Source organism: Osmerus mordax, chromosome 11 (genome assembly GCF_038355195.1).
Source record: "Osmerus mordax isolate fOsmMor3 chromosome 11, fOsmMor3.pri, whole genome shotgun sequence".
NCBI lineage: Eukaryota > Metazoa > Chordata > Actinopteri > Osmeriformes > Osmeridae > Osmerus > Osmerus mordax.
The window spans coordinates 15,603,747-15,621,592 of record NC_090060.1 but is presented as its reverse complement, the minus strand read 5'-3'; the positions used below and the strand labels follow the sequence as shown (position 1 = coordinate 15,621,592).

The window sequence follows — 17,846 nt, the reverse complement described above, 5'->3', positions numbered from 1 at the left end:
AGTACTGAGTCAAGTAGTAAACGACAAAGAAATCTTTTTGGACAATTCAAATGGACAAACTAGGCCGACACAGCTCAGCAGAGCACAGTGATTCTGTTCAGAATGTCCCCGTCTGTCTGTGTATGTGTGTGTGTATCAGTCTGCCCTCAGGCTGAGGGGCTGTTATCTGCTGTGAGTCTGGGGCACCAGGCTGCCGTTGTGACCGCGACCGGTGGCCAGGGAGGCGGACGACGACGAGGAGGACGAGGGGGGGACTGAGGGTCTGTGGGACGAGGCCCCTGAGGCGCCTGGCCGCTGGTGGTGGTGGTGGTGGGACCGGGAGCTGCCACTTTTACTGCCCTGGCGGGTGGAGGGCCCCTGCTGCAGGTTGAGGATGCTGTCGATGGCACTCTGCAGGTGGTCGGTCAGAGACTCGTCGGGCGGGCTGCCGCTGGAGAAGCTGGCGTTGTCCATGTCCATGTCGGGGGAATCGGACTTGCAGCGTTTGGCTGGAAGCGAAGAGTCCCTGGCGAAGGACGACTCTGCCGGGGAGGGCGGCCCGGGGGCGTGCTGGTCCATCCGAAACGGCCCGCCTTCCCTCTGTCTGTTTTTACTGCTGACCCTCTTGTACTTCCCCGCGTCAGCACCAGGGTCCGCATGCCTCGCCTCCTCCTCCTCCTCCTCCCTCTCGGAGCGCCGCTGAGGCTGCTGGGGGGCTTTGACGCCGGGGGCGAAGACGTGGCCCAGGGCGTCGACCGAGTTCCCCAGCCTCCCCCCCTCGAGGCCTGGCTCAGCGTGTGGGTGAGAGGCCTCCCTGCTGCCTCTGTTCTCCAGCTTCACACTGGCTATCACAGTCCTGTCCGAGGCCGAGGGGGAGGATGGCGTCTGGGGTTTGGGGGGAGAGGAGACAGGCCTGGGGTAAGGCAGGCTGTCGCCCCCTCCCCCCGGTACCCCCGGACGGACGCGGGGGCTGATGTTCTCCCGGTAGGTCTTCCGTAGAGGCAGGCGACACGTGGTCTGGGGCGGGGTCGCCGTGGAGGCGGGGTTGCGTTTGACTCCGCTGACGTCGTGGTGCTCTAAAGTCCCGTTCATCTGAGCCATGGAGGGGGTGGAGGAGGGGGTGGAGGAAGACCAGGGGTGGGAGGAGGAGGAGGGGGGGCGGGCAGCGCTGGGGGGAGCCTCGCCTCGCTGGGTGAGGTTGGATTGTGTGGTTTCGACAGAGGTTGTTGACGAGGAAGCAGCACTACAAGTTGGGGGAGGAGTCCTGATCACAGTAGTGATGGAAGGGGCTGCGGGGCTGGCCTTCGCTAGGGGTTGAGGTTGAGGCTGGGGTTGAGGCTGGGGTTGAGGCTGGGGCTGGGAATGGGTGTTGTGTTGGGGCTGAGTGTGGACCGGGTCCAAGGCGGTGTTGTGGACCACCTTGCTAAAGCCCGCCTCCTGTTTGATCTTCAGCTTCAAGCCGATTCGTCGGCGGGCCTCGTAGGTCTTGATGGGCGGTTTGCTAGTTCGCTGAGGGAGAGCGTCATCGTCATCGGCCAATCGGGAGGAGGAGTAGGACGACGAGGGAGGCGGGGCGCGGCTGAAGGATGAGCTCTGCCTGGCAGCCTCAGCCGCGGGGGGTTTGACCCCTGGACCAGGGGCCGGAGAGCAGCTACTGGACCAGGACACCGAGGCCCCCCCTCCACCCTGCTTTATCACCAGCTTGGTGGAGGGGAAGTGGGATGGGGGCGGTGCCGGGGCGGGGGTCGTGCTGGGGGCGGGGGCAGGGGCTGGGGGGGGGACCGGGGGAGCAGGTGTCGGGGTAGATCCCGTGGGCATGGTAGGTGGCTCTGCTGCAGTAAATCCTGCCCTCCCAGAGCTGAGGGCAGCAGGCGGGGGGTGCTGGGAGGACACGGCAGACACACTCTCCAATATGCGCGAGTTGGCAACATACTCCTCTGGAGAGAGAGAGACAGAGAGAGAGACACAGAGAGAGAGAGAGACAGAGAGAGAGACACAGAGAGAGAGAGAGAGAGAGAGAGACAGAGAGAAACATCATCATGAGGAGGGGGCTCAGTGACAGAGCATTTGACTGCAGATCATTGCAAGTTCAAATCTCCCCGTATATTTCGCTTTGGATAAAAGCTTGCCAAATTTGCTAAACGAATGCATATTATTCCAGGACAGAAGGCGATATAGAGACCGAGAGTGTGTGAGTGTGTGCTTCCCAGGGTGCAGGTGGGGGTACCTGGTCTCTCCTTGGCCAGAACCCGGTCCTGACCCAGGGCGATCTTCTCCTCCTGGATGAACATCCGGTCGATCATCACCATCTCTGCCGAGGGACCCAGCCTCTGCTCGTGTGCCAACAACAAGCACGGGTTAAATACGCGTCACGGCCAGGTGGAACCAAGGCTGTGTAACTCGCAACTTGTAAACTTACTTTGGATTCCTCGAAGAGCAGGTGGCGGTACTTGTCGATCATCGCCTGCGTTCGCTTCAGGAGTTGACTGGAGACACTCTCAAACTCATCGTCCACTGGGGAGGAAGAGAGGGGAGAATGTGGTCAGACTTGTGTGTGTAAGTATGTGTGTGTGTGGGTGTGTGCGTATGCGTGTGTATGTTTGCGTATGTGTGCGTGTGTGTGTGTATGTGTGTATATGTGTGTGTGTGTATGTGTGCGTGCGTATGTGTGTGTATATGTGTGTGTGTGTGTGCGTGGGGGGGGGGACAGTAGAGGCAGAGGGGGGCTGGGGAAGCTCGGGGGTCACCTCTGCGGTAGTCGTGGGGGGAGGACGCGGTGCCCTGGTAGAGGTGATAAGGCAGCAGTCTGTGCAGAGTGTCCTCGAAGGAGCGGAACGGAGCGCTTTGGTCTGGATACAGAACAGACCCCTGCTGCTTCCTAAGCTGCTCCAGCATCCTGCACACACACACGCGCACACACACACACACGCACCGGCACGCACACACACGCGCACACACGCACGCACGCACACACACAAACACCGGCACGCACACACACGCGCACGCACACACACACACACACACACACACACACGAGACAAACCTTTAAAACATGTTGATCGAACGGGGATTTACATTCTGTTTGCATATTTCATTTTAGTTACGTCATATGAGAAACACAAACTACCACTAGGTCTGATAACCAACGCCTTGCTCTAAACCAGTTCTGGCAGCAAACACACTAAACGCAGCTGAACCCAAACACACCTGGCTTCCTTGCTGGGCTCCATGCAGAAAGGCATCTTCAAAGTTGTCGTCTGTGACAAGAGGGGGAGAAAAAGGACAACATCAAGACCAGACTAAAGATCTCATCCACCGTGCCTGACCCCTGACCCCAGGCCTGCTCTGCACCCAGGCGTCCCCACTGTGACCTCACCTGGCTCTGGATGGGACCAGGGGAAGTCATGTGAGATGGAGCCGTCCCCAACACCTGAATCTGCATCCCAGCTTTCCCCAGACACACCCCTCCCACTGAGCTGACCCCTCCCCCTGAGCTGACCCGTCCCCCTGAGCTGACCCCTCCCCCCTGAGCTGACCCCTCCCCTGAGCTGACCCCTCCCCCTGAGCTGACCCCTCCCCCTGAGCTGACCCCTCCCCCCTGAGCTGACCCCTCCCACTGAGCTGACCCCTCCCCCTGAGCTGACCCCTCCCACTGAGCTGACCCCTCCCCCTGAGCTGACCCCTCCCCCTGAGCTGACCCCTCCCCCTGAGCTGACCCCTCCCCCTGAGCTGATCACACCAGCCCCGCTGAGGCTGCAGTGGTCGTGGTACTCACCTGTACAGATTGTGTAAGGCTGGCTGGAGTAACCACCTGGTTAACTGGCCCACAGGGTCCTTGGGATCCTGAGAATACCTGCAGGTCGTTGGATGCTGAGGAGAGAAGTTGAAAATAGAAGTTGGAAGGGAGATTCTTTCAAAAAGAGAGTTAACAGGCAACCAAGAGCTGGTTACACTGACAAAAACATTCGGTATTAAATACTACATTCAATGTTAAGAATAGTGATGTCTGACCTGTGATAGGGGTCTTGACGAGCACTGATGTCTGTTGCAGAAGTGGGGGGAGCTGGAGAGGTGTGCCAGCGCTGGCTGCTGATGTCACACCCGGAGCGACAGGCACATCTTGCTGGGAGCCAAACGGAAGCTGCTTGGCCTGCAGGAGAATGTTCTGCTGCACCTGGGAGGAAGGAGGAGGAGGGGTTCAGAAACGCCCCCAGGCAGCCTCGCTCGGGGCGGTAAAGGACGCCGAACTGGACACACATTGGCCAGCGTGTGAGGGTGCTGTCTGAGAGGGGGGGCCGCTGTTACATTTACATTTAGTCATTTAGCAGACGCTCTTATCCAGAGCGACTTACAGTAAGTACAGGGACATTCCCCCCCCGAGGCAAGTAGGGTGAAGTGCCTTGCCCAAGGACACAACGCCATTTTGCACGGCCAGGAATCGACCCGGCAACCTTCTGATTACTAGCCCGATTCCCTAACCGCTCAGCCACCTGACCCCTGGTTACCTGGTGCAGCTTCTCCAGTAGCTGCTTCTGCTGAGGCGAGGGCTGGGTGATGGTGGACAGCGTCTGGAGCTGAGCCGCTACCAGCTGGAGGTGGTGTTGCTGCTCGGCGGTCAGCCCCTGAAGAGGCACTTGGGCCTTCACCACAGTGCTGAGGGGGGGCGCCGCGAACTGGAACTGGGCCGGAGGAGGGGCCTGGGGGGGCTTGGGGGAGCAGGAGGCGGGAGGCATGTCGGGCTGGAAGGGAGCGGGCTGCGAGGGCGGTCGAGCCTGGGGCTGCAGCTGGAGCTGGATGTGAGCCGGCGGGGGGTGCTGCTGCTGGGGCTGAGGGGCTGGCTGGGGGGACCCGGGGAGCTGGTTGTGGACGATGAAGAGAGGGGGGAGGGAGGAGGGTGTGCAGGAGCGAGATGGAGTCTGGGCCTGGGCCTGGGGCTGAGACGGGGGGCGGGGCTGCTGGTGCTGCTGGTGGTGCTGCGGGGACTGGATGTGCTGACCCAGGGTGAGCGGGGAGTGGGAAGGCTGGGGGCTGTCTGCCAGTGGAGGGGGGGCTGTGTGCGTGGCCAGGGGCTGAGAGGGGGACATGCTCTGGATTCGCAGGGGCTGTGGGTGACCAGTGGGAGGAACCTGAAGACATGGGATCCAAACAAACAAGGAGACCATCAGAGATAAAGCAATCCAGAAACACAAAGATCAAACTAAATATTTGGACTGACATGTATTTACAGCAGAATAACAGGAGGCAAGAGGACTTCAAGCACAAAACCACACACACACACATCTGCAAGCAGAAAGAGATTCAGTGACAAACAGTACTACAGATAACACTAAAGCTAGCAAAATTGCCTGTGAATAGTGTAGCAAATCAGATTGAGGTCATCACAACCTTGAATTGCAAGTAATTTGAGATAAAGATAACAGCATAAAAACATCATTATAACTGTATTTGGATAATAATACAGCTGGCTCCTGTGATTAGCGAAAGGAAAACAGAGGGAACCAGCAAGGGGTGGAGGTCAGCAGGTCTGGGATGTAGCTTGTGTGATGATTGAAGGGTTTAGGGGAGCAGGTCATAGCTAGTTGTTAAGGGGGGGGGGGTGAAAGCTTTGGATTTAGTTCAAAACAAGAGATCTAGGCTACTGTGCTAGAGGTAGGGTGTACCAGCTGGGGGTAGGGTAGAGTTTACCAGCAGGGGGGAGGGTGTACCAGCTGGGGGTAGGGTAGAGTTTACCAGCAGGGGGGAGGGTGTACCAGCTGGGGGTAGGGTAGAGTTTACCAGCAGGGGGGAGGGTGTACCAGCTGGGGGTAGGGTAGAGTTTACCAGCTGGGGGGAGGGTGTACCAGCTGGGGGTAGGGTAGAGTTTACCAGCTGGGGGGAGGGTGTACCAGCTGGGGGTAGGGTAGAGTTTACCAGCAGGGGGAAGAGTATACCAGCTGGGGGAAGAGTTTACCAGCTGGGGGTAGGGTAGAGTATACCATCCTGGGTGTGCACAAGATGGAGGGTCAGTGAGTTGACCAGATGTGATCATGCAAAGACAGATGCCTGAGAGCCAGTGACAGGTCGAGTATTTAGGAGGATTACTCTAAAAGGCACAAGCATGAGTCATTAGCTGAAACCCACCAACATGCTCACAGCCATGGATACCCACTCACTGCATTTAGAGTCTGTTAGGCATCACTCATGTCAAAACAGTGAAACAGTGAGTATGATCAAGCCAACGTGCAGACACACAAAAAGATGCAAACAGCCAGACACGTTAATAATACCACAGTTGTACGTATGGACAAAGGACATGGCAATGGAAATGAGGCAGGATTTGGACACCATGCACTACCATCGTCAGTTTGGCAGAAAGAAGGAGAAGGATGAGAAGGAGGATGAAGAGGAGGAGAAGGAGGAAGATGAGTAGAAGGAGGAGGAGGAAGAAGAGAAGGTGAGCAGACCAAGTAGTAGTGACTTAGGGAGAGAGAAGGCTGCAGGGACAGACAGCACCCTAACGCAGTGGCAACGGCAGCAACAGGTGGGCGGGGCTTAGCATAAGGGGAAGGGGGGGGGGGGGGCGTTTCTACCTGCTTTACCACTGTTGCCATGTGGGTGGGGCCAGGGGAGGGGCAGAGGCCCACCTGAGCCTCAGATATGAGGCCGTCATGGCCTGAGGGGGCCAGATCAGAGGTGCTGCTGCTGACGATAACAGACGCTGGTATGCCCACAGAGGGGGTGGAGTCATTCTCTGTTTGCTGGCGCTGGTCCTGACATGAGCATAATTACCAACGCAGGGGCAGGGGGTAAAATGGTAAACCAGAGAGGTCAGACCAGGACATCACTCCGTGCAAGTTATCGTTTTCTTTTTTATTTGCCAATGTTAACTGTTCACAGACAGTGTAAACAAGCAGCAGACGGAGCACACTGACCTGTTGCAGGAACATTTGCAGGGACTCTTGGCTCAGGATCATGCTCGAGCCCTGGGGGGTGAACAGCACCCTGCCTGGGCTGTGCTGGGCCTGGCCCAGCCCCATGGCGCTCACGGAGGACGAGGTGGACACAGACAAGGACGGAGAGGACGAGGGGACCGACACGGCCACGGAGGAGGGATGAGCAGCCTGCTCTGTGGTGCTCCCCAGCACGGTGATGCTCTCCCCGGGCTGGCCCTGGGCCATGACGGCCGCTCCGCTGCTGCTGGGGACTCCCCCCGCCTGGGGCTGCAGGGCAGGCTGCAAGCTGACGGCCGGGCTCAGGCCCTCCACCTGGCTCAGCATGGCCAGGGAGTTCTGGATGGGCATGCCCTGGATAACAGTCTGGGCATGGCCCGTGACAGGGTGGGTCTGTGTCTGGGTCTGGGCTATCGTGACAGGCATCTGGAAGAGAGTGGGGTGACCCATCTGGCCGGGCTGCAGCTGGATGTGTCCAGAGAGGATGTGGGCGGTGCCAGGGTGCCCCTGCGAGGCTAACACCTGGCTCAGGTTGATGTTCTGGTTGGCAGCGAGGATCTGGTTGGCGATGAGCTGCCCTCCGGGGCCCTGGCTGGTGATGATGTGGCCACCAGGGTGCTGGGTCAAGATCTGGCCCCCTGCCTGCAACTGAGGCAGCAGGAACTGATGGTTCTGACCCTGCAGAACCGTCTGGGAGGGAATAACGATGCTACCCGATTGATTCAACAAGTGCACACTGAGAGGCTTGCCTGACGTGTGGGCTCCTTGCTGCTTGAACAGGGTCTGTTGGAACTGGGGGCCCTGAGACGCAGCCTGTGTGCTCAGGACAACATTAGAGCCTGGCTTGCCCGTCAGAAAGGCTACATTCTGAGCAGCGGAAACTGGGACTTGCTGCACCCCTAGAGCCTTGTTGGCATCGTTTTGCAGGGGATGGGGCACTGGCTGCTGCTGCTGCTGCGGCTGCTGCTTGAAGATTTTGGGTTGGATGGCTCCCCCTTGGGGGGGTTTGGGTTGGATGGGGGTCGGAGTGCGTTGGATGATCTGCATGATTTGACCTTGCGCTTGTGCCTGGGGTCCGAGCCCCGCGCTCAGAGGGGTATTGCCGAAGCCCACTAGGCCAGCAGGAGTCGTCATAGTGCTGCTGCTGCTGCTGCTGCTGGTGCTGCTGCTGCTGACGCATACCGCAGGTCCGTTTAAAGCAGGAGATCCCAGAGTGGCTTTGCCCCCTTGGATCAAAAGTCCCCCTCCAGAGCTCATGACGGATCCTCCGAGCCCCGCCTGCGTCCCTGCGCCGGCAGCCTCAGGCCCCGGCTGGTGCAGCTGGTAGCCACCCATGGCTTTGGCCAGGATAGGCTGCCCGGACTGGTTTATAGTCATAACAGTGGGCTGACCCACTACTTGTATCTGTCCGATGCCCAAATGTCCAGACTGACTCCCATTAGGAAGAGCTTGGAGACTTGAAATCGGTTGAAGAGTTACATTTCCAAGGCCTACTTGCTGCATGAAGGGCTGAACACTTATAGCCTTGTTCATGACCTGGGACTGGAGCTGTAGGCCCTGATGAGCCAGGACTGATCCCAGCATGTCAGCCGTGGCGTTGGGAGGTGTGGCAGTGATACTAGGGCCTGGCCCCGGGAAGATCGCTCCCCCGACACCTACTCCTATTCCTACACCGACTGCAGTGCCCCCAGCCCCAGACAGGCTGGCATCCGGTAGAGTCTGGACCACCTGTGCCAGGCCCGGTATGCCAAAGGATCCCAGGTCCAGCTCTGCCTCGGCCTCCTGCAGGCTCTGCTCTGTGATATTGGCCTCCGCCAGGCTCTGCTGCAGGATGTCACACGGCTCGTGATTGGTCCCGATGCCGTTGCTCCCGCCTTCCCCGCCACCCGGAGAGCCGCCCAGGATGTCATCGTCCTCCAGGAAGTCCAGGTCCACGCTGACTCTGGGCAGGCCTGGCGGCTCGCTGACAGACAGCTGGACGGCCGGCTGGATCTCGGGAACATGGTCCTAGGGGACAAGAGAGTCAAATTGAAGCCCAGTGACGGTGAGTAGGGAAGATGGCATGGGATGAAGAGGAATGGAGCTGCTGGTGACAGAAAGATGTTGACAAAGCAGGCCCCTTAAACTTCCCGGGGTCACACCGGGGTCAACTGGAGCTTGGAGACGGTGGACGTATGTTATTGGGAGGGCGGGGGGGGGGGGGGAACGCATGCTACACATATGGAGGGAGACAGAAGGATGGGGGATGTTACTCACCCCAGCAGTAGAGAAGAACGAGCTTGAGGGGTCACTTGAGCCATCCAAAAGGTCATCAGTGTCCAGCTACAGACAGACACACCCAGGATAGGACAGACAGACACACCCAGGATAGGACAGACAGGACACACCCAGGATAGGACAGACAGGACACACCCAGGATAGGACAGACAGACACACCCAGGATAGGACAGACAGGACACACCCAGGATAGGACAGACAGACACACCCAGGATAGGACAGACAGGACACACCCAGGATAGGACAGGACACCACAGACAGCCCGGCAGGAGGGGAAACGCCACAAGGACAAGACAGAGGGGAATGCAGACAGGCCATCAAACAGAGTACAGCAGAAAGGACAGCACAGACCCGACGATCAACCAAAGATCCAAGACAAGACACCGAAGTCAAAGTATAAAAGGAGCAGAAACAAAAGGATAGTACGAAAACAAATATTGCAAGCATTAGATTAGTTTCTGTCCTTTTGTGTATTAATAAAAGGGGGAAACGGAGGGATGAATAGAGTGCAATCAAACAGTACAGACACCCATAAGCAGAGGATTGAGAGAAGAACACAAGTCTCCTGGGGGGGGGGGGGGGGGGGGGGGTAAAGGGAGGTGGTATATGGCCTGTGTGCTCCGTGTTGTCACTCAGACAGATATTAAAAATATCCATCCTACCGTTTACCCAGTTGGCAGGTACAGTTCCAGCCCCGCATAAATCAAAAGCCTTTGAAGACCTAGCAGAGAATACTCACATGGGTCTCTGATCCATGAAGAAAGTCGTTGAGTGCTTGAGGGTCACTGTAGGAGAGGGACATCAGTAAGGATTGGACCAATGTTGTATCACACATGAACACAACCAATGCCTGTCTGGTGGCACACAAACTTACCAAATTACATCTAGCAGGCACCTGCCGTCTTCATCATCCATGTCAACTGTAAAACATGACGGACGAAAAGACAGTGTTTATAGTAGCACAAATAAGACGAACTTAGCAGGGCTAAACTCCCTTCACACCCACAAAGTTAGGTATGTTGTTACAAACTTGATCTCAGCCAAGACTGAGGCAGAAGTGAAGGGAGAAGAGATATTATTCTTTCCAGGGTTAGCCTAAATCCCTTAATGTGTCTGACTTAAAGCATGACAGACAGGAAAAAAGTGTACCTCAACACTAATACTAAAGTAACAAATGTAAGTCTATTGCTCACATTCTGCAACAGATTGATGGGATGTTGGAAGTGCATTGCTTAAAGGTGAAATGAGGTCAATCATAAGTGATAAGTATAAGCTAACAGTCCTGAGAACTACATGGGTTATTTTCTTTCAAGGTTTAGTCTAATTGTTTTGTAATAGATACTTTTGAAGTAATATCTTTCAGAGGTTTGATATCCAACAAAATAAGAGAAACAGAAACCGTTTCCAACAGTCTACCAAAATCAATTTCTGACGAATACCCATGTTTCACCGAGTTCTCCTGATTTCTAAGTCCACAATGAAATAGTTCAGTAGTCAAAAAAACAAAGTAAAACGGCTCATAATCAAGCAAAATCATCACGCAAATAAAACAATAGTTTGGAAAAAGATAAGTGAATTAAGAACATAGTACAGAATCCGATCAACAGCAAACTGAATCTGAACCCTAAGTGATCAGCTGGCAAAATATTGTATAAAGTATGAAGTAGTACACATTACGCCGTATATTGGTGGTGTGTACTGTGTAAAGTCATAAGACAATAAAGAGCTGCTGCAATCCCGCATTTTTAAACACTACATTGTAAACACCCAATCATTACATATATCTATGGCAATAAAATTACGTTTTGATTAATCAAGAGTGTAACACAACAGAACGTGAAAACGCGGGGTTTTGACCCATGGACTATTTTTGTTGTCTGTGACTAGCTAGCTTTATTACCAGCCCATAACAACCAACCAAAACAAGATGCGTAGCAAACCTCTTTTAAGAATAAGGGGGCTTAAAACATGAGCACTCCGCGCTCCGACACCTCATCCAATTGTATCCCAAATTGCCGCTCTTACGAAGGCAACGTTCGTAGCCATTACATTGCAATGAAGAAGTGCTGCGCAGGATATGAATGGAGGGATACTGCGAAGCGACTAGAGCTAACTAGCTAGCATTGCATAGAGCTTATAATGCATCAAGATCATAGCTATACTGCACGCCAGCTAACGTTTTGCACTTTACCGCTTCACTCTAAAATTGTGTGTATTCATCTCACAATTCGATATCCGCTAATCATCCTTGTTTTTAAAACGGTTCGATATAACCAGCTTGATAGTCTTCAATTACGTTAGCTAACGGTAGCTAACTAGCAAGCTAGCTTTGGTTAGCTAAGGAGTCTTGCTTACGGACTATCAACATTTTGTGTTGATTCAGACGCAGCCAATACATCTGACATTCAAAACAAATCATGACCCGATAGGGTTTATCAAAACATTTGCATTGCACGTTTGCATTTAAGCAGAATTTACAACGGGCAGCAATATGCTTGCTTTAAATGCAATTGCGTAGCTATCTTTGCAAGCAAAATATGAGGCTTTAAATGCAATTGCGTAGCTATCTTTGCAAGCAAAATATGAGTTAATGTTGGAATACTCTTGGATCAGGGGGGTATGCTTGGGAATTCGTTGGAAAATGAGTATGTTTTCCTGAGCGTGCAGGACTACAGCATTTGACCCTGGAAGATGCAAGGTTTGGCATCTGCCTGCAGTATGCAAATGTTACAGCTTTATTATAGTTATTCTGATTAATAGAGAAATTGCTACATTGTAGCAAACTCACCCGAGACGATTGAGGTGCAGGCAGCGCGGGGTCTCCAGGACAGCCTCGCACGGGCTTCCATACAGGACCCAACTACAGGCAGGAAACTGAGGACCATTGCATTTGCCTGACCAAAAAGATTGACAGAGTGTTTCCATATCCCGTTGCAATAAGTCTAAGAAGACTCTTTCGTCGGTTATACTGTGTTTGGCCTGATGACTAGGATTATCCATTATCAATGTACTTTCGTAACTACATTTGTTTTGGCTTTCAAAGTGGCCCAGTCAATTCGACTCACATCCTCCCGCAGATTAATTACATACACAAAGTTACTGCAATGAATTTAGCTTTGGATTCAAGTTGGTTTATTTCAAGTTTGGAAAGAGTTGACTTCCAACGTATAAATACTGATTTGGACCCATATTGATCAACCACTTAACTTACTATACATAAACTTAATTTTAACATATACCCTTCTCATGCTTTTTACTGACATCTACCGGTGATCGAAAACTGAAATAAATATTCTGAAATATCCGATACTTATATCCTCTATAGAGCCATCTGATCCACGCTTTACAAATGTATCGCTAAAACAACAGGCAGCGGGTCCGTCAAATTCGTCATATCCCACCCCACGTGACATAGGTGATGCCAACAGTACAGTGAGTGCATCAGTTGATACTTTTTTGTAGATTCCCAGATACCCGCTTGTTATCACTGTAAAGTAATATTTGAAATACAGTATACCATAATGGATAACTCTGGAAAAGAAAAAGAAGCATTGGTTCTAATGGCTGAAGCTGAAAAGAAAGTTAAATCTTCCCAGTCATTTTTTGGGGCTCTTTTTGGGTAAGCGTTCCATTTCTACTTGCTAGCTAGCTTTCTTTAGACAGTAGGCTAACCAACGTTATCGAACTTGCTGTCGTCAGCTAAGGAAGGTGGAGAGCTACTTAACTTATAGACTATACAATTACAGAGGAACTAATTGAAATAAATGTGTCATTACATCAGTGTTAAAAATATGTTGGGTTTAGCAAATTGTTGGATTTGTGCAACTGATACCCTCGTTAGCATGATAGTCATTTGGTTTGAGTGTTTTCGTATAGTGTTCCAGGGCCGCCCGGTGTCGTGGTGAGGTAATGCGTTGTTGACAAAGACTGATATGCCATCAAAGTTTCAGGTCCCGATGACCTGGGTGTTGACTTGCCATTGCCCTTATAATACGCAAAACGAGGTGTCCTATATTAGCTAGCTACACACACTTGTTAGCTTATAAGTATTGGCTAGTAAGTAGAATTAGCATACTTAAGTGTTTTGTCCTGCAGTTTTTGTACACTAACTTAAAACTAGCTAGCCTGTTAAGATGATTTCTCGAAAGGTGTCTTTTGTTTGTTTTTCCTCGCAGATACTTAACTTACAGCTCAAGTTGCTTACTAGCTTTCAGGCTAAACCTGTTATACGGACCCTAAGTCGAGTCTACAGTAGGCTAGTTACAGTACTTGTGTCAAAACACGATTTCGAAATCTGTCACCATCTTATTTATGCCGTAGTCTTGATGATCTAGCAGTCGGGTAGCTAAAAAAAAGCCAAGAAAATCACTGTCATGGTGAATAAAATATCTGTCAGTATAACAAAACTAAAATAGAAAAAAGTAAAATATACATCTTGAAGGCAACGAACTAACTCGCACTAATTATGTTCTTATTGTTCACAAAACAATTTTTATTTTACGGAATAATTTTGCAAACCTTTTTAGTGCACGAGTGTGCTAGGTTGAGTAGACCAAGGTCTATTAGTTATATTATACTTAATTTCTCCTGTTCTTGTTATTTCAGAGGCTCCTCAAAGATGGAGGAGGCCTGTGACTTGTATGCAAGGGCTGCCAATATGTTCAAGATGGCCAAGAATTGGTGTGGTAAGAGATGATGTAGACAAAGTTTCATGCATTTTACATGCTGTATTTACATGTATTCACTTTGAAGCCAATTTTATCCAAAGCGGTGTACATGGGGGTGGTGTGGGAACAACTCACATTTATTATTATCAAAATATTTTTTCTATTTTGGTTGGAAATGTGTGTTTCAGCTGCAGGAAATGCCTTTTCTCAGGCTGCCCTCCTTCATCTGCAAATGCAAAGCAAACATGATGCGGCCAGTAACTTCATTGATGCTGGGAATTCTTTCAAAAAGGCTGATCCACAAGGTATTACTCATGCTCACAAAGTTATATCACTTTTAGTTGTCCAAGCAAAACCAGTACATCCTTTTAGTCCATGCCAATTTATTCTGGGAGTTTACTATTTCTTATATGGTGAATCGCACCATACCTGTAACTAAATTACTTTTTCTCTAACTGTCATTCTTTTCTATAACTTTTCTCTCTCTCCCGTAGAGGCCATAAACTGTCTAAACCGGGCTATTGAGATATATACAGACATGGTGAGATTCTCCACATTTGAGTAAACACTATTGCACTTGTGTGATGCACAGTGGTTTGGGTTACTTTAAATCACATTAATGTTGTTCTTACAATGCACATTCTGTCAATTTTGAGTTTCTCTACTTACATTTTTAGGGAAGGTTCACAATTGCTGCGAAACATCACATTACCATCGCTGAAGTTTATGAGACTGAACTGGTGGACATTGACAAGGTCAGAGAAAAATTTAGTTGATGCCGTTTTCACATATTATTAATATATATCTCAGTCACATGCATCATAATCTCCCTCTCTTCTTGTCTATAGTAAGTTGCTGACTCCAAATCGTATTTAACCCCACATATGTTTGTCAGACTGAGTGGTTGATATGTTCCCTGCTAACCAAACATCCGTTGTGCTCTCTCTCTCTCTCTCTTTCTCTCTCTCTCTCTCTCTCTCTCTCTCTCTCTCTCTCTCTCTCTCTCTCTCTCTCTCTCTCTCTCTCTCTCTCGGCAGGCCATTGCTCACTATGAACAGGCAGCAGACTATTACAAAGGGGAGGAATCCATTAGGTAGGCACAAGACATATAGAGAGACACATTTGTGTCTTTGACTGTCTCTTGTTAATGAGCGTGCTAAAGTACGTGTCTTTTTACCTGGCCTGTCAGCTCAGCTAACAAGTGCCTTCTCAAAGTGGCAACCTACGCAGCTCAGCTGGAGCAGTACCCGAAAGCTATTGAGATCTATGAGCAGGTGAACACTCATATTCTTTGGATAATTCATTAATAAACCAAGATACAGGACATTATTGTTTGTGTGATTCTGTTTTATAACAAACAAGTAGATGTAACATTCAGTTCAGGGGAGTGATGTGTCATACAAGGTAGTGCTGCAGACATGTTTTTATGTGAAATGTCGTTTTTTTTGTAGGTTGGAACCTACGCAATGGACAGCACCCTTCTGAAGTACAGTGCAAAGGACTACTTCTTCAAGGCAGCTCTCTGTCACTTCTGTGTGGATATGCTGAATGCCAAAGTAAGTCATTCCCACTACATTTTACATTTAGTCATTTAGCAGACGCTCTTATCCAGAGCGACTTACAGTTAGTACAGGGACATTCCCCCGAGGCAAGTAGAGTGAAGTGCCTTGCCCAAGGACACAACGTCATTTTTGCACGGCCGGGAATCGAACCAACAACCTTCTGATTAATAGCCCGACTCCCTAACCGCTTAGCCATCTAACTCCCACTATGACATCTGTCTGAGTCCCAACGGCCAACTGACTGTTTCAGCTGAAACGTCTGTGCTTTTCCTCCTAGCTTGCTTTGCAAAAGTATGAAGAAATGTTTCCCGCCTTTTCCGATTCTCGAGAATACAAACTGCTAAAGGTTAGTGTCTGTGTTAACTTCTAGATGTTGAATGAGGTGCTTGTTTTTTTATTATAGAGTATATTAAAACATGTTGTATACCACTGTATATGTAACAAAAAGAAGTAGTATATTACAAAATATTTATGGATGTACAACTTTTTCGTCTTTTCTCGTACCAGAAACTTTTAGATGCCTATGAGGAACAAAACGTGGAAGCGTATACTGATTCAGTAAGGGAAACTGCTGTCTACAGTATGCAATACAATAGCTTTCAAAAAGAAAAAGTAAAATCTGATATTTTAGTAATATTTTCCTCTGCCTATTACACAGGTAAAGGAATATGACACTATTTCACGGTTGGACCAGTGGCTCACTACTATGCTTCTTCGTATCAAGAAAACCATACAGGACGACGAGAGCGACCTTCGTTAATGTCTGGCATAAGTCTCTGTTTGTTCTGCTTTTGCCTCCCTATTTTATTGTGCCTTTTCAACAGAGAGCATTTTTGCCTCTGATATATCCTCATATTTCTTCATCAACTACAGCTCTGGAAAAAATCAAGAGGCCGCTAAACTTTTGTCTTTCTTTAAAAATATTTTGAGTGACGAACAGAAGGGTAAAATTTGCAGTGCCCTGTTAACCTTTCTGTTTTTGAAAGGAAAATAAAGGTGCAGCGGTCTCTTAATTACAAGAACTGTATGTGTTGATTACACAATATTGTGCCTCCAACCAAAAAGTGTTTAACCACCCAGCTACTCTGATTGGCCCAGCAACTACTACTAGCAATATTTGTGGTCATTTCTCCTGTTGATGAACACCCTCCTTGGGTGTAACTGTGTTTTGAAGATATAAATATGACAACAGTGAACCCAGCCAATAATGGAGTGCCTTGGACTACCCCCTTCAGAAGAGTAACACCTGTCATAAGTGTCTTAAGTGTTCCTACAGGAAGTACCTTTGTACTCGACCCTTAGGAATGATGGACTGCTAGGCCTAGTTTTGATGATTTGAAAATGCTTCTTTTCCTGCGTGAGGTAGTTGCCGATCTTTTATAGTTAAATAAGTAAACACGTGTACAGCTGTTATCATTCCTGTTTTATCAGATCACTGTGTTGTATCAGCGGGGTGAAAGAAACGATGTATTAATATCATAAGAACTGGGCCTTAAGATTTAATTTGATATTCACAAAGTGGCCTTGGAAAGCAAATTTCTTATTATTGTTATGATGTTGATTATGTGTGTGATCATATTAAATGTGTTTAACGTTACAGGCTATTCTCCCTAATGCTGACATGAATGCATCCTACGCATTTCTTTATTCCATTGCTATTTGAAGTGCTATTTTTAAATGATACTTTTGTCTCTGATAACTGAAGCTTATATAAACTTCATTGACTAAAGATAACAGGCAATATGTTAAAAAAAATCCGATTTATTTTGAGCTGTTGGTGTAAAGATGGACAACCAATTTCAGTCACTACAGTGATCTATACCCTCCAATGCCTTACTATTAGGCCAATCACAAAAGGGTTTGAAAATAGTCAAATTACGAATTTGAAGATTTCATTAAACGGTTTCTTATTTATTGGGCAGTTTTTATTGGGTATGTTTTTGACCACTGAGTCTGACATTCAAATCATAAATTAAGCTTTACATTTTACCTAATACCTGGTAAACCAACCTGACATAAAGGCAGAATATAGAATTGTTTTAAATATTTTTATACTAAACAAATGTAGAAGTATGGGTCATTTACTGATTTTATAGGGTATTTCACACTGTTCCTTAAGGTCTCCGAATAGGGTATGTAACATTGGTTGGGCTGAAAATGGCCCGGGTGCTGTTCTATGCGCCCTAATGCACCCTGTGAAATAGCACTGGAATAAAACGAGAGGTTTTCTCCCTTTTATGGTATGCTCATGAATATATAGATGAGCTGCGCGCTGATTGACTATGATAACGTTAGTTGTTTCCACTTCTGTTGTCGAAGCAAACGGGATCGACTTAGGTGGGTAACGTTACAGCGTAGCAACCAATATCGTGATCTGGTTGAGCCCCATCATTGCCAATAAACGAAATCATCACACTTTCTACCTATGCTAG

The 17,846-nt window shown here is 49.6% G+C and overlaps 2 protein-coding genes across 3 annotated transcripts; one reads left to right on the top strand and one right to left on the bottom strand.

Moving 5' to 3' along the window:
- On the bottom strand, nt 1-9,987 carry bicra (BRD4 interacting chromatin remodeling complex associated protein). The gene is made up of 12 exons (XM_067246754.1): nt 9,925-9,987; nt 9,165-9,230; nt 6,891-8,915; nt 6,549-6,728; nt 4,485-5,105; nt 3,991-4,153; nt 3,755-3,849; nt 3,187-3,236; nt 2,727-2,875; nt 2,399-2,493; nt 2,207-2,312; nt 1-1,916 (listed from the first exon to the last, which is right to left on the bottom strand). Exons 1-12 carry the CDS (start codon nt 9,985-9,987, stop codon nt 163-165), a joined length of 5,367 nt encoding a protein of 1,788 aa, XP_067102855.1. The 3' UTR covers nt 1-162.
- A 2,618-nt stretch (nt 9,988-12,605) lies between these two features.
- napab (N-ethylmaleimide-sensitive factor attachment protein, alpha b) lies at nt 12,606-17,011 on the top strand. Of its 2 annotated transcripts, XM_067245963.1 has the most exons (11): nt 12,606-12,804; nt 13,791-13,870; nt 14,041-14,157; nt 14,347-14,393; nt 14,530-14,607; nt 14,890-14,945; nt 15,042-15,126; nt 15,304-15,408; nt 15,692-15,760; nt 15,922-15,972; nt 16,073-17,011. In XM_067245963.1, exons 1-11 carry the CDS (start codon nt 12,707-12,709, stop codon nt 16,172-16,174), a joined length of 888 nt encoding a protein of 295 aa, XP_067102064.1. In that variant the 5' UTR covers nt 12,606-12,706; the 3' UTR covers nt 16,175-17,011. The 2 variants fall into 2 exon arrangements, with proteins under 2 accessions (XP_067102064.1, XP_067102066.1); XM_067245965.1 differs by lacking the exons at nt 12,606-12,804; nt 13,791-13,870; nt 14,347-14,393 and having other exon boundaries at nt 14,101-14,157; nt 16,073-17,004.
- The last annotated feature ends 835 nt before the right edge of the window (nt 17,012-17,846 follow it).